Source organism: Orcinus orca, chromosome 8 (genome assembly GCF_937001465.1).
Source record: "Orcinus orca chromosome 8, mOrcOrc1.1, whole genome shotgun sequence".
In the NCBI taxonomy this organism is placed as follows: domain Eukaryota; kingdom Metazoa; phylum Chordata; class Mammalia; order Artiodactyla; family Delphinidae; genus Orcinus; species Orcinus orca.
This window is the reverse complement of record NC_064566.1, coordinates 97,796,477-97,812,430: the sequence shown is the minus strand read 5'-3', so window position 1 is coordinate 97,812,430 and position 15,954 is coordinate 97,796,477. Positions and strand designations below refer to the sequence as shown.

The following is a 15,954-nucleotide window of genomic DNA, read 5'->3' as shown; positions in this document are numbered from 1 at the left end:
CGCCTGCAATGCTCTTCCCCGGGGTATGTGCCCAGCTCCCTTCCCCGTGTAATTCAGGCACCTGCTGGAATGTCACCCTTGCGAAACAGCCTTCCACAACCAGCCAATATAAAGTAATACCCTCGTAACCCTCTGTCCTCTTATCTCGCTTTATTTTTTTTCTCAGCGCTCACCATTATCAGCAGATCACATATTTGTTTATATTCTGTTTTCCCCGTTAGAACAAAAGCTCCATAGAATGCGGGGCCTCGTCCTGAGTTTTCCTTGCTGGATACAATATCTCATGGCTGTACACGCGACATCACCAGACACCAAGCAGCAGCATACTTGCTGAATGAACTGATGACTGAATGAACTGGCAACGTGAAGAGGGACAGTGGGCAGCAAGGACCTGCCCTCTGACCTGGTGGTCACAGCCTTTGGGGCCAGACCTCACTGCAGACCAGTCAGTCAGCTCCACCGGATGGCTCTTCCCAAGAGCACAGAGTAAACGTAATCACAGTCAGACACACACAAGTCTGGTTTGTCACCCGATAAATGAGAATAAATGGGCTTGTGGCACCAGTGCCCCCACGGATTCGTGGCATCCACCCCTCCCAAACCGCGGACTCCTCCACGACCCAGAGAACACCCGTTACTGCAGGACAACTCCAGGCATGTGATTTACTGACAAAGGATCGGTGATGTTGGTGTCTTTCCACAGACACCACAGAACAATACCTTGCAGTTACTGAAAAAAAGAGTAATGATGTCAATTAACCAGAGTCACACAGAAGCAGGGCCTTGCGGCCACATACACCAGCTGGTCTGGAGTTGATGATGATTTGCAAGCGCTCTTTCCCACTGGCTCTGAGACCACAAAACCAGGTAACTGAATGAAGGGAACCCAAAGGAGGGGCTGACACTGTGGCGGTGACCCTAAGTGTCACCCAGGCAGTGGTGCTCAGCCTGTGCATCACATAAACGTCACCTGGGGAGCTTCTGAAAATCCTCACACACCCATCACACCCCAAACCAGATAAAATATAATTTCTAGGAAGGTGAGCCAGGCATAATCGGGGTTTCTGAAACCTCCCTGCCGAGGTGAGTCCAAATGTACAGCTAACGTTGAAAACCACCCATCCAGAGGTCGTGCGGGGGTGTAAGAACGCAGGGAGGGCCTCCCGGTCTCCTTACCTCACCAAGGTGTCACTGCCTGCCCCTGCTGGGCTGTAATAGAGCACATTCTCCAAGGACAGCGAGAACTTCAGCCCCTCCGCCTCCGAGATGTACAGGTTGGTGCGGTTGTTATTGTGACTGACACACACAAACACCTGGTCCTCGGAGGCGTCCGCAATGTAATATTCCTTTGGCATCAGAAGTCAGAAAAGACAGAAGTCAAAAAAACCACACAGGCCCTGTGGACTGTCCCAGTGCATACTAAAGCAATGACTTCCAAATGTCCCAGTGAGGACTGTGGGCTAGGAGCCCACGGAAAGCCTCCCCACGTTGGGAAAGAAGCTTGGCCGACTCTCTCTTTGGAGACCCTGAGGCTGCCTTACGGCCGGAGCAAACCCCTTCTTGGCAGGTGGGACACAAAATAAGAATGGGCCCTGAACTCCAAAAATGACCCAGAAATCGCTTTTAGTTAATAATGTCTCCCTATCATTAGTACAAAGTACAACATGGATTAATGTGCATTCCCTTCCCTCTTATTTTCTCTAAGGTGACTATAGGAAGGCAGAGCCCAGAGAAAGCAAAGAACAGACAAGCATGTTCTCCGTCACACCCTCCTCTTAGCTACCAACCTTCCATTACACCAACTCCGGGCATCAAGGCCTCCAAATGCCACCTCCTCCCCGTGGTCACGTCTCTGATGACCCGGTCCACACTGACTTTCCCTATCGCTCTCTATGTTCTAACACGTACTGCACAGTCAAGCCTTTGACTGTACATGGTTTCTTCCTCTGCTCTGCTCTCAGGCTCTCCAACCCATCTGTTTCTAAAAGGGTGAGACTCAAATCCTATCCCCTTTTGGAACCTCACCATCTGTGAGCAACACAGCAGGTACTTAATAAATAACTACTGCTGTCACTAACCTCTCATTCCTTCAGCACTAGCACACTGAGACCATTGACTCTGGTTCCAAACCTCTCTGCCAATCCTTCTCCACTTAAAGCAAATTAAGGCTCCCATTCAGCTCCACTTCAAAATGTGAAGAGGGAGAAAACAGACCAAGATGCCCAAAGCATAATGGTTCTCTCTCTCGAGACCAATCTAGAAAGTGACTTCAGGGAGACTCCATCAGGTATCCACCCCCCATCACCCTCCCTCTAACCTCTGCACGAGGACAACGGCACTCCTTCCCATCCCGGCGTGGACCCCACTCACATTAATAGGATATCTTGTGACAAATTGGGCTGCTCGCATGGGCTTGCGGCCAAAGGAGACCCAGAGCTGGACAGAGGATGGTTGCAGACTGCCGAAGAGATGCTGCCAAGGAAGAGGAAAAAAAAATCAACTGTACTATATTATCGCCACTCAAAATGAGCGCAAAAAGAAAAGTGAAAAGTCAGACCCCTCTGATTCAACTAAAAACACAAAATAGGGAGTGTGACCGCAAATGCACATTCCTGCAACATTTGCTGTCACTGGGCAGCTTGGGCTGTACCACTTTATCCTAGATACCTGGTCTACAATAAATATTAGATACTCCAGATACCACATGAAGAGGAAGGACGACGGTATGATGGGAGAACTTGAGCTTGGGGAAGGGGGCGGTGGCCGCCAAAGCTTAAGCAGAGAGTGAAAAGGGAGAGAATTGTGTGATGGTGAGACAGGCGGGGCGGAGGAGCCTACAGCCCCCAAACCACCACTGGGTGGGGTCAGCCACACACCTGATGCGCATAAAAACATACCCTCTTCCTCCTTCTACTCTTATCTGCAGATCGCTAGGATCCCCGAGTCACAGGGCTTTAATTTGTACCAAGAGTTGAAGGGATTTTCATTGATTCTCTTTTTAATCTTTTAAGACTCCTCAGTGATTAAGGTCTTTGGCTAGAATATGCTTTCTTTGGTAGCATACAGAGTACGTCACACGATGCTGACCGCGCACGTGACGCACTCACTCCACACGATGCTGACCACGTCACGTTGCATTTTAGAGACATTAAACCACAGCTGGAAGCTTGCAAATGTATAGAAAAGCACTAGATTTGGAGCCCCCTCTGAATTTCTCTAGGTCCTAGTTTATTCATCTATAAAATGAGAAGCTGATTTGAATCAGGACTTTGGGTATGGGTTTAAGTGGTCCAGGAACCCCAGAAATATATATACAAATTTTCTGTGTCGATGTACTCACTCGTGTTGCTAGGGAGAGCGTCTCACCAGGTTCTCAAAAGGGTCAATGATTCAAAAAAGGATAAGAAACACTGTAAAGGATCTATGTGGCTTTTTCCAGCTCTACAAGTCTGTGACCGGGAACTGAAGGCAAATGTTGTACATCTACGAAAACAGACAGGGAGGCCCATCCTCATGCGGACATCCTCGCAAGCACGACTATCACCCAACTGATTAGAATGTCGGGATCCCCAGCCAGAAGGCTTCACTTATCCTTGGCTATGTTGCTACTGTTTATTATAGATTTTAAATTCCTATAGAGGACGGAAGATGCCCATTTCTCTTAACCGTAATATAACAACTACTAATACACATGCTCACGCATGTCCAATAAATACTGTGAAGAGCAGGCTGATGAACATGAAGTTATTTTCTATTCATTTGAGCAGCAGAATGTGTACACACACACACACACACACACACACACACATTTTTTTTTTCAAGCCACCACTGAACACTGGTTAAAAGTCGTCTGTTTTAAAGAAGCCAGGCAGAGAAGTACAGAAGACTGCCTTTTCAGAATGGCAGCCCGAAAACCACATAATACCTTGTCCTCAGTACGGGGCTACAGAAATGACAGATTGATTAAAAACGCAAAATGTATCACCTGAATGAGAGAAGAGTTCCCAGTAAAACTGCTATGTATAAATTCCAAAAGTCCTCCTTAGGTCAATAAAGTTTTATAACTATGTATAAAGGTCAGATGATTTAAGTCACCCTACATAAATCCTTATGAATATATATAAATGCACAGATATCAGTGAAACACATATTTTTTATGCTTTTATGTTCTGTCACTACTTCCTATTGCAGTTATACCTGAGAAAGGAGCCACCTTTCTCAGTGACATTCAGGCCCATCATTAGTTAAGTGTTCTTAATGATGGCTGCTGGGAAGCTTGAGAATTGAGGACGGATAGCAAGGCATAAATGCAAAAATCACAGAATACTAAGGTCATGAGAAACCTCTAAACACATCCATCCTACTTCCTTCCAAGAGAATGATTCCTAAATCTGGATAATCAGGCTCATTCCTAAAGCATCTGCAGACAAGTTATTGTGGTATTTTACCACCACCAAGAAAAGTATTAACAATGAAACTACGGCACATTGATTGTAAGATGGATTTCTTAATAAACTATGGGTTTTTGTTGATGTTGGGTTTTCCTTTACCATTATTATAAAAGTAAAACATACTCATGAAAAACATCTCACAATACAGACAGGTATAAGGTAAAATGCAGAAGATCTGTTTCCGCTCCGCTCCCGAGTGCTCACTGGTAACGGGCTCTGGGCCATTCCTTCAGAAATGTTCTGCGCAGTCACCTATGAGCATATTCAGAGAGAGACAGACACTGCCACACTTACCCCAGCATCCATTAATGCCTTTCATCCTTGGCAAAAGGACCCTGACGGCCACCTGAGTAAAAGACTAAGACTCTCGTCCTTTTGTACAACTCTGTGTGGTCATGCGACTGAGCTACCAGTCGATGAGACGTAAACAGACTATTGTGTTGGGTTTCAAGGAAAGCTGCTTAAAGAGACTGAATCAGCTAGGAGGGGTCCTATTTTGACCTTTCTGTCTGTCCTTAATTCTTCTTAACTCCAATAGACTCGAAGGCTAGTACACGTGTCGTGGACCATGAGGGAACTTTGAGAATGGAAATCACTTGTTTGGATGGTAGAACAGCAAGATAGAGGCCTGCGACCCCAATAACACCAGGGCACCAACATGCCAGCCCTAGACCGCCTACCTCCGGCAGCACTGAGGAGGGAAAAATAAACCTCCGTCTTGGCTATGCCGCTTTTATTTCTAGGCTGCTAGCCAGACACAGTGCCAAATTGATACATCCAAATTTCTTTTTCACATACAAATTAGATCATGATAGAAATGGGCTGTAAGATTCCCTGCCACCTTCTCCTTCAAAGCAGTAACAAAGTCTCGGCTAAATACCATCCATATTCATGTTGTTTATACCCAATTTATGGATAAAATGATATATCTGGATTTGCTTTAAAACAGTCCAGGAAAAAGAATAAGTAGTGCGTAGACAGCTGAAAAGAGATTAGCAAACATAGATACTATTGAGACTGAATGAAGGCACAAGGGGAGGTCATATCAGTACAAACTATTCTTTTATGTAGATGTGAAAATGTCCATAATAAAAAGTGTGCAAAGTTAATATTAATTGAAAGCACTTCTGGAACGGCAAAGTGAGGAACTCTAAAAACCCACTCATCTGTGAAAACAACAAGAACACTGACAAAAATTCTCAACATCAACTTTTTCAGAATCCTGAAAATGAAATAAAAGCTTGCAAAAACTCAAGGAGCATTTATTCAAGACAACGACTGAAGACCGGCAAGAAGAGCTAACTTGGTGATGTTTTAACTTGTTCTAATCCCATTCCTTTTCTCTCTAGCTCTGTGGTAGCCTGGGAAACCCACAGCTTCACAGCTACAACAGCTGTGAAAACCACCAGCCCAGCAGCCACTGGAGAGGACAGAACAGGTTGGGAGCTTCCCAAATGCCCCACAGCCAGAGGACTGTCAGATCTGATCTGCCTGGTGACTCGCTTGAAAGCTGCATTCTCAGGTCTTCTCTTTATATAACATGACTCAGCTCGCTGTACACACAGACCTGTAGCCAGGGCGTTTACGGGGAACAGTGACAAGTGGCAAATGTTTTAACACCACAGCTGCTGGAGAAACATTATCGCTTGGAACTGCAAAAGGTGAACTAAAAGGCCTAAAAGGAAAAACTGGGGAAGAAGATGTCCGTAAGAGGTTTTGATAAGCTCTGAAATATTCCAAGACATTTACAAGGTCACACACAAAAGGGCTGTGCTATGCTCAGGAAAGAACTGAAAGGGCCTAATCTCTCACAGCCAGCTCACAACCTTGAGTCTCTACACAAACAAGAAGCAGAGGCTAAGGCAGAGTTGTAGAAGGCATGCCACCAACACACACTCAGAGGCCCTCAGCAAAGGCTGTCAGACGAATGGCTCAAAGTACTTAAGGAAATCTCTGTTCCGTCATTAGCTGACCGCTAATGGTCAGTACTTTACTAGCCATAGCCAACAAGGGATGCAGACGTTACAAAATGAATGCAGGAAACTCACAAAACAAAGGCAACAGTAATACCAACAAAAATCAACTTTTTCAGAATCCTGAAAATGAAATAAAAGCTTGCAAAAACTCAAGCAACAAAAAGCTCCCCCTGGGAATGGGTTACTCTGATGTGAGGAGTTGTCACATTAGATCACTTAAAATCTCTGGTTTTCCACCAAAACAATGGCAAGCAAACAGCAACGTATCACCCATACACACCACACACACACACACACACACACACACACACACACACACACACACACACACACACACACACACACACACACACACACACCAGTCAATAGGAACTGTTCCTGAGGAAGGCCAGATATCGGACTTATCGGCCAAGAAATTTCAATCCCCTATCCTAAACGCATTCAAAGAACTAAAGGAAATCATGTCTCATGAATTAAAAAGGAAAGTATGAGAACACTGTCTCACCAAATAGAGGATATCTATAAAGAAACAAATTTTTTTTTAAAAAAAAGAAACAAATAGAAATTCTTGAGTTGAAAAGTACAATAACTCAACACAAAAATTCGCCAGAGGGGTTCAACCAGAGATTTGATCTGGCAGGAGAAAGAAGCAGCGAACGTAAAACTACGGTGATCCCACGATCCCTGCTTCAACATGCATGAAAACACGATACTACGAAAGACAACAGTGACGGAAGGTCACAAATCATACGACTCCCTTTACATGAAATGTCCAGAACAGGCAAATCCACAAGGCAGAAAGGAGATTCCTGGTTGCAAGGGGCTGGGAGGAGAGGGGAGTGGAAAGTGTTGCTACTGTGTATGAAGTTTCCTTTGGGGGTGACCACGACGTTCTGGATTTAGATGGTGGTGAGCGTTACGTGACCTCGTGAAATAAACCACTGAATTGTGTACTTTGCAAGGGTGAATTTTATGCTGTACAAATTATATCTCAATACTGGTGTTATAAAAAATTAATTTTAAACATATTGGTATGATAGTTTTATTTTTAATCCGTAAAAACATTTGAGCTTTATTGCTGTATGAGTTATAAGCAGTGAGTGCGTATACCTAGGTCTATGTTTGGAGACCTTTAAGTGATGTCATAATTAAAATAATTCGTCAAGAGTCAGATGTTGGTCAGTTATCCTAAAAGTCACATCCCAACCGTGGCCAGCTAACCTCCCGTGTAGAAGACCATAGTTCTGAGGCAATAACTAAGTTTTTCCATGATCTCTATCAGCCTTAGCGACTTTAAATCAGCCCAATGATGGTTGGAAATTGGTTTCCAATAGTGAAATTAGTGGTTGGCTGGTCAGAATAGTGAAAGTCCAAATGAGTTCTCTCGGGAAATCTGCAGAATGCAAGGTGTCTGAATTAGCCATAATATCCTAAAGGTAACACCCTGGCATGAACAGGGCACAGCGTTTTAGGGAGGCCTGTCACCTGAACTCTTGGGGGTGATGCCTCAGATTCATCAAGCTCTTGCATTGGAGGATTCTAGCTGCCTGATGCCAAGTGAAAGGCGAACAGAATCCTGCTTCTAAAACAACGGTTGGCAAACTTTTTCTGTGAAGGTCTGTATAAAAATACTTTAGACTTTGTGGGCCATCCCGCCTCTAGGAAATGACTCATTTCTGCCACTGTAACATGAAAGCAGCAACAGGTGACACACAGCAAATGAGCATGGCTGTGTTTCAATAAAACTTCATTGACAAAAACAAGTGAAGGACCATGGTTTGCCAAGCCTGCTCTAGAACCCTGTGTCTGCATCATCTGTAAGAACAGAGAGGAGACTCCAACAAGCTCATGCATCGGGTGTTGGCTCGCTGCTGCACGTCTATGCAAGAAATGTCTGAGCCTGGCTTTCAGGAGAGGCTGGGAGTGCAGCTGGAGAGTAGCAGCCAGCCCTCCCCTCCCTCCAACTGTTCAGCAACTACCGTTACCCACCAGGAAGTACCTCACAGCTGCGTCTCACCAAGTTCACAAACTGATGTCGGTCCCTTTGCAGAGGTGCCTCCCTGTCGCATTACTGGCCCTATGCTGTGGACTATGTAAGTGAATTTCATGTCAAAAACCAAGGAAGAAAAATTAAACTTGGGTTAAAAGGAAATTGAAGGGCATCTGATACAAAGCACATGTGAAGTAAGAGCCAGGTCAGAAGGGCCCCAGAGACATATGAAGACTTGAAAACCAGCTCCAGTCCAGAACCCAGATGGCTACCCAGACATGTTCTAAAGTACTAACTTGCAAAGAACTGGAATGATTCACGGTGCCGGAAAAAAGCCAAAGAGTTCATCGCCCAAAACCAATTTTCTGTCGTTTTACAATTAGTTTCTTGACTTTCCTAATTTGATTTGAATCCATTTAACATTAAAGTCACTCAGAATTCCCCAAAACCAGCAACCAGAGTGCTGGGCACACCCCAGATAAGAAGTGACGCTTGCAGGCCCCAATACTCCTACTGACAGGGTTATCCAACCAAGGCCAATGTTGTTTATCCTTATGGCTTAGGACTCTAGTGTATTAAGGAGAAAAATACCCATGTTATTATGCACTGCCAGTTGTGGTTCTTCTCTCATCAACCTATCCATTGAGAAACGTGCCTTTGATAATATAACTAGCATTGGAAGCTTCTGCATGTAGAAGGCTTTAGGGAAGAATGTCTCCAATTTTGGAGACTCTTAGGCATCCTAGGGAAGCTCAGGGGAAAAAGTGCATTTGGGCCCTGCCATCTGCATTTGTAACAAGGGCCCTTGCTGCTGCTGCTGCAGGTGACCCTAGGACAACACTTCCAGGAGGTGGCCTAGCTCATCTCACCTGGAGCCTCTAGCTAACACCACTGACCTTGGAATCTGGTGGTCCATCCATGTGCTGACGCAAGAAGCCAACACAACTACAATTTTGCCACCAATACCATATAAATCAATAAGCCACACACAGAGTTGAGAGTTGACAATAAAAGAACTCATAATTTAATATCCCCCAATCCCATCCCCCCCCAAAGAAAACCCCAGTAGCCTAATCTTTCTAAATTAGGCAGGCAAAGATTCATTCGACTCCACTGTACATCTGCTATGTATCAAGCAATGTGCAAGATACTGGGTACTGCATCAGTGATGATCAAACAGACACAGCCCCTGATCCTACCACTGGCCAGGAATAGTAAAGAAATTACCACCGGCACTCTGAAAATCAGCTATGTCTACACAACAGACATAGCTGTGATGGCAGAACAGAGGCACAGAAAGCTCTAAAGGGGATATAACTTATTCTCAGGTGTGAGATCTAGAAATAATAGGATGAGGGAATGCACAAGTGCTCTCCACCTCAGACCCTCCCAGCTCAGTCAGTAAACGAAATCTGGGAATTAGTCACTGGGACTTAAAATTGAGAAATTAAAATCACAAAAAGCACAGGCCCAAGAGACTAAAACAAAAAAGACCTATGAGCACCAGAGGACTGGAGACAAGGTTTTAAACACAACTGGTACTTGGGGTCACCCAACTGGATGTCACAAGGTACCAGTCCTCAGGCCTGACCTCTCACCTCTGCACTCCCAGCACATCCCTGTGCTTGAAGCAACTCAAGGATGCTTGTGTCCTTGGGCTGTTCTGTGTGCACGCACGTGTGTAAGAGAGACAGACAGGCAAGGCAGGAAGCAAATGATCCAGGGAGTGACTCGAGGCAAACAGCCTGACAGAAGAAAACTTGTCATGGTTTAGTGGTCTTAAAAAACATTTTTCGAGGGCTTCCCTGGTGGCGCAGCGGTTGAGAGTCCGCCTGCCGATGCAGGGGACGCAGGTTCGTGCCCCGGTCTGGGAAGATCCCACATGCCGCGGAGCGGCTGGGCCCGTGAGCCATGGCCGCTGAGCCTGAGCGTCCAGAGCCTGTGCTCCGCAACGGGAGAGCCACAACAGTGAGAGGCCCGCGTACCGCAAAAACAAAACAACAACAACAAAAAAAACCATTTTTCGAGGTGTGTAATGGGGAACCCCTCTGGCCTTTAGCCTCTCGCATCTTCTCTTCTGATTCCAACCTCGCTCCCTGCTTTCCCTTTTGGGGAAGTTCTCTCTCCACCCTAGGATCCTACCAAGCGGGTTGACCTGCTTCTGCCTGGCCAGCTACCAACATATAAATAAGTGAGAACCTGGACGAAAACATGACATCTGGTTTTAGTCCCTAAGGTTAACAACGACAGAAAAGAGCAACCGCCCAGGCCCCAGAGACCTCCGTCAGACCTGAGGTCAAGGAGGCAATGGTCGCGTTATGAAAGCAAGCTTGCACCCCCCGGCAAGAGCAGCCCAACCTACTCTTGGCCAGGCCTGGTTTTTTCCTTTACACAAGGGCAGTATGGTTGCAACTTGATACAGCTGTAAGGCAAGTCCTGTTAAATAATCAACTGTGGTTTTAAATGAGCAAGCCCTCCATTTCAGCATGTGGCTCCAACACACAAAATCAAGGAGAAGATTTTCCCAAAGCCTGAGACTTAAGCTACTTACTGACAGCTGGAAGCTGAAGTACTGCTTTTCTTAGAGCATTAACTCCCACTAGCCAATGACTACACATTCTACTAGCCATGTAAATGAACATGTGTCCAAACCTCCCAAAGAAATGGGCCTGAGCTGCAGGGAAATCAGGGAGTGGGATTAAAGGAAAAAAAGCCACTTAGCCCCACCCCTCCTTTCTGTGTTCTTTTCATTGGGATTTCAAAGAAATGTGTGTTGGTCAAGGATGCTTGGACCAGGAAAGGACCAAATTCCCAGCACCCAGAGACACTCTGAGTGGTTGTCTAAGCTTTTCTGCTCCTTGACCTCCCAGAACCTTCCAGGTCCCTTGGGAGTGTCCAGCTACATCCAGCACTGGCAGTCAAGCTCCCCCAGGCACGTGCATTCCGTCCCTGCCTGCATGGACCCTCCGTGCCTGATCACAGAACACCCACCCTCAGAACGGACACGCAAAAGCAGTTTACTCCTCGAACTTACCACCACCTTTGTGGCAAACATGTACTTGTCCCGCAGCTGGAAGTCTCTCACTTCCTCCAGGATCACCTCCAGGTTCTCCCGGGACTGGAAGAAGTCTGTACTTCGGAAAACTGTGGAGTAGCCAGAGGGTTCGTGTCGTTCAACGTAGATGGTGTTTGGCTTGTCGTAGGGATCAATTCCCCTGGAAGAAAAAAAAAAGCGGCTGTCATCATCTCCACATTGAGTCGTTGGAGGTGTAGAGGTCCTGCCATGCAGACCATCCATGAGAACCCAGGGTCACCATGGCAGCAGCTACACGTGATGCTCTCTCCCTGTGCCGCAAACACAACCCTTTGGCGGCTCCTTGGCTCAGCAGAGAGGGAAAGGAATTGCCACTTGTCAAGTATTTTCTGCTGGTACTGTTGTTTACAGTGCAGCCTGGGTTTCACGCCAGGCAAGCTCCAGCGGGGCTAGAGGGAAAAGAAGGAAAAGTGAAAGGCAAGTGTACTGATCCCCTTGACGTCCTTCAGAAACGCAGGCTCACTCTCCCTCTGTGCTTCTGTCCACACTATCCCCCTCTGCCTGGATGCCCTCTGCATATACTCTGATCTGCACATCTAAATCCTACTCGTCTTCTGAGATCAAGTGCAAGTCCCCCTCTTCCAGGAAGCCTTCCCCCATGCCCTTCTCCCATCACTAGCCATGCGTCTCAATTCCAAGCCTTTTTTATGAGTTCAAGAAAAGGGAGAGAACTGCCTTAAGTGGATTTTGGAATCAGTCTTCTCACTTTATACAATGGACCTTCTTACCCACTATATTATACCGTTCACCATAATGTATCTGTCTGAGCTTCCTAGACAGAGTATAGATTCCATCAAAGGCCATGCCTTACATTTCTTTTTATCCTATAGAGTTCCTTGCTGCATTGATCTTTGCTGCGTCGATCCATGGACATATTGCAAAAGCTCTTCCAAACCAAAAACTGCAGAGTGATTAGATCAAACTACCTGAGAGATGAATCTCTGCACTGGTGTGTCCCCTAAGAAGGGCCCTAAGAGCAGCCTGGGAGGACAACTAACCTGCCCGAGGTTTCCTAACATGCACAAGAACACCAAGGCCAGGCGGACCATTTAGCAAGAGGGAAAAACAGTTGGAAAACTTTGGAGGAGAGCTTCACAGTGAGGATGCAGTGATGACCCAAGGAGAAGCAGGACTCATTAATGATTAATTCACACAAACCATCTGTACGGTTCTATAGACACAATGGCTCTCGGGATAATGGAGGCAATGATAGGAAATTCCTTCCAAGATGTATTGTCAAGAGCAAGTTCCAAGACAGAAGGGACGGGAAGGAAAAGAAAAGAAAGGAGGGAGGAAGGGAGGAAGAAGAAAAGAAGGGAGACAAGAAAGAGGAAAACAAAAGAGCCTCTTTTTGCAAAGGGGGAAGACTTGACTTTGGCCCTACAATCTAGAGTCTTGGTCGGACACTGGAGAAACCAGCCTGTCCCAATGAGAGAAACTAACGTTCACCGTGAGATGCTCTGTGTGCAGAGCAGGGGAGGGGTGGGGAGGACGTGTTCTCTTCTTTTCCACAGTTGGAAGTACTGATTAAAGTACTTCCTCTGCCCTAGAGGATATGCAAATTAAAACACGCTGGATATTTTTAAAAAGGCAGAGAGGAAGGGACCTTCACCCAGATATTGAGGTGGAGCTCACCTCTACTATTCCTTCGTAACCCAAAGCAGCCAACAGCTAGCAACAGAAAGAGCTGCGGCTTTCATCCCAATTCTCTTCCGTAATCCACATCTGAACCTCTCCTTTCTGAGAGCTGCTCCCCTAACAAATTCCTGTACTTGGCAATCGCTAGCCTCCCACTTTCCATGCTCACTGACACTGACTTCCTCTTCTCTTTACCCTCATTTGGAAGTTCCAAGCCTTGCTCTGTCTCTGAGCACAGTCACTGGTCCTCACTTGGCCTCACCCACCTCACTTACAGCCTTTCAGGGGTGCTCCACAGGGCATCCTTGAACCCGCCCCCATGGCTCATCCTCTGTCCTGTCTTGCCAATCTCCAGCTCTGGATAACATAAATCATTGGTTTTCCTCACGCCTGCTGCTCCTAGGCCGCCAAGCATCGCTGAACAAAATGTGCGTTTATTCTCTGAGAGGTTACATTACACTCTCACGTATTATGCGGAACCCTAGGAGAAATCCCTCAAATAGCCTGAAATTCCCTGACACCAGACATGTCATTATCTACAATAAGACAGGCAGCCCCTTCCCCTAGGATATCTATCTGCATGTCTGCACAGAGGCAGAAGGTACAACACAAAAATTCCCAAACATGAAGCTTCTTTATTTAGTAATCCTGCTGGTTTGCCCTCTTAATATATGATTCTCTAAACAGAAAAAAGAACAATTTGTCCCTTTAAAGTTAAAAAAAAAAAGTTCTAATGGTATTCCCTGGGTAGAGGTTGTACTCGGATGAGAGTGTGGTTATAATCTAAGACTCTACAACCTCTGCCCAAGGAAAATAATGAGAGTCAGAAAGAGCTGCCCTCTACAAAACCGAAGTCCAGGGCTTCCCTGTTGGCGCAGTGGTTGAGAGTCCGCCTGCCGATGCAGGGGACACGGGTTCGTGCCCCGGTCCGGGAAGATCCCACGTGCCGTGGAGCGGCTGGGCCCGTGAGCCATGGCCGCTGAGCCTGTGCGTCCGGAGGCTGTGCCCCGCGACGGGAGAGGCCACAGCAGTGAGAGGCCCGCGTACCGCAAAACAAAAAAAAAAAAGGAAGTCCACTGGAGCCTGAAGATACTCAGCTGTAAGGCCCCTCTCTGCTCCATCCTTTACTGTCCTTAATGACTAAGGAAGCAATACGAACTCAAAGACATTCCTCTTCAAAGAGACGGCTAAAAGACGTACAGACAGGATCCACATCTTGTGGAGCCGCTACATTTAATGAGGACTAAAACTACATGTAAAAGTCAAGAAACCAATGACAAACTGGAAAATATAAATATAAATGAACATACACATACAAGCTCTTTCATATCACAAAGGACCAATCTCAAATATATAAAGAGCTCCTGGAAATCAGTAATAAAGAGATGAACAATCTAATGGAAAAAGGGCAAAGGGCATGAAGAGACATGGCCCCAAAAAAGAAGTAAAAATGACCCTTAGGTTAAAGGATGTTCAAACTTATTCATAATAAGAAAAATGCAAATCAGAACTATACCAAGGGACTTACCTGGTGGCACAGTGGTTGCTCCCAATGCAGGGGGCCCAGGTTCGACCCCTGGTCAGGGAACTAGAGCCCACATACATGCCACAACTAAGAGTTTGCATGCCACAACTAAGGAGCCCACGAGCCTCAACAAAGACCTGGTGCAACCATGTAGGTAAATAAATAAATAAAACAAGATTTAAAAATACAACTATACTGAGATACTAACACATTGGCTGTGGAAAAAGGCATAATTCTATGTTGTTGAGAATGAATGCAAAATTTGACACTTTCTATAGAAATTTTGGCAAAGTTACAATTTCAATGCTTTAGTCACTGGGGATATATCAGTGCAAAACTGAAAAAAGTCCATGCCCTCGTGTAGTTTTATTCTATTGAAGAAAGACAAATAATAAGCATAATAAGAGTATATTAGGATGTGATGAGTGCTGTGCAGAAAAAGAACAGATCAGGCTACAGCAGACCGGGAATGACAGGAGTAATTGCAATTTTAATGAGATCCTTAGGATAGGCCCCATCTGGAAGATGTTATTTGAGCAGACTTGAATGAGGTAAAGGAGCAAGCCACAAATATATTTTTAGGACAAGCATTCTAGACGGGGAAAATAGCAAGTGCAAAGGCCCTGTGGTTAGGAATGTAGCTGGCATTTAATCTGAGAAAAGTAATGATGCACTTGAAAGGGTTCAAAGCAGAAGAACAACATGATCTGACCTGTTTTTAACAGGATCAATACGGCCATGCTGAGAATCAGTTGCAGAAGGACAAGAGTAGAAGTAGAAAGACCAGCTGGATGATTAATGAGTGACAGCAGTGACTTGGAGTAAAGCAGTTGCTGAGTAGTGGATCCTGGGTATATACTGAAGATACAGCCACAGGGATTTCCTGATGGACTGAACGTGAAGCATGAAACAAACACGGAATCAGTCATGACTCAGAATTTTTCACCTGAGCAACTAGAAACTGAAATGGGGAAGATTACGTATGGGTAGAGCTGATCCAGGGTGGTGAAGGTCAAGAGGTATCAAGTTTGGTAGGTGTGAATGGTTTGACTGTCTCCCACTGACCCACCAAGTCCACTCCTGGGAGTCTGCTCTACACATTCGTCTGCATATGTACAAATTCAAGATTATATACATCATCCCCACAACAGTAAAAGGCCAGAAGTGACTAAGACCAGAAACAACCTCTTAAAGGTTAGCCCTGTTGATTTCACTTTCCTTCTCAAAAACCTACAATGGCTCCCCATTGCTTTCAGAATTCAGTCCAAATTCCTTTATCA

General features: G+C 45.7%; 1 protein-coding gene across 2 annotated transcripts in view; it reads right to left on the bottom strand.

Moving 5' to 3' along the window:
- The window catches only part of SORL1 (sortilin related receptor 1), a 161,399-nt gene that overhangs the window by 113,072 nt on the left and 32,373 nt on the right, over positions 1–15,954 (bottom strand). The window contains exons 6-8 of one of the 2 annotated variants that reach the window (XM_004280687.3): positions 11,452–11,632; positions 2,371–2,472; positions 1,177–1,346 (exon numbers count right to left, since the gene is read on the bottom strand). In XM_004280687.3, the coding sequence (XP_004280735.2) occupies positions 1,177–1,346; positions 2,371–2,472; positions 11,452–11,632 (453 nt within the window). Of the gene's footprint in view, positions 1–1,176; positions 1,347–2,370; positions 2,473–11,451; positions 11,633–15,954 lie in introns of those variants that run through there. The other variant, XM_033407341.2, reaches the window with a different exon arrangement.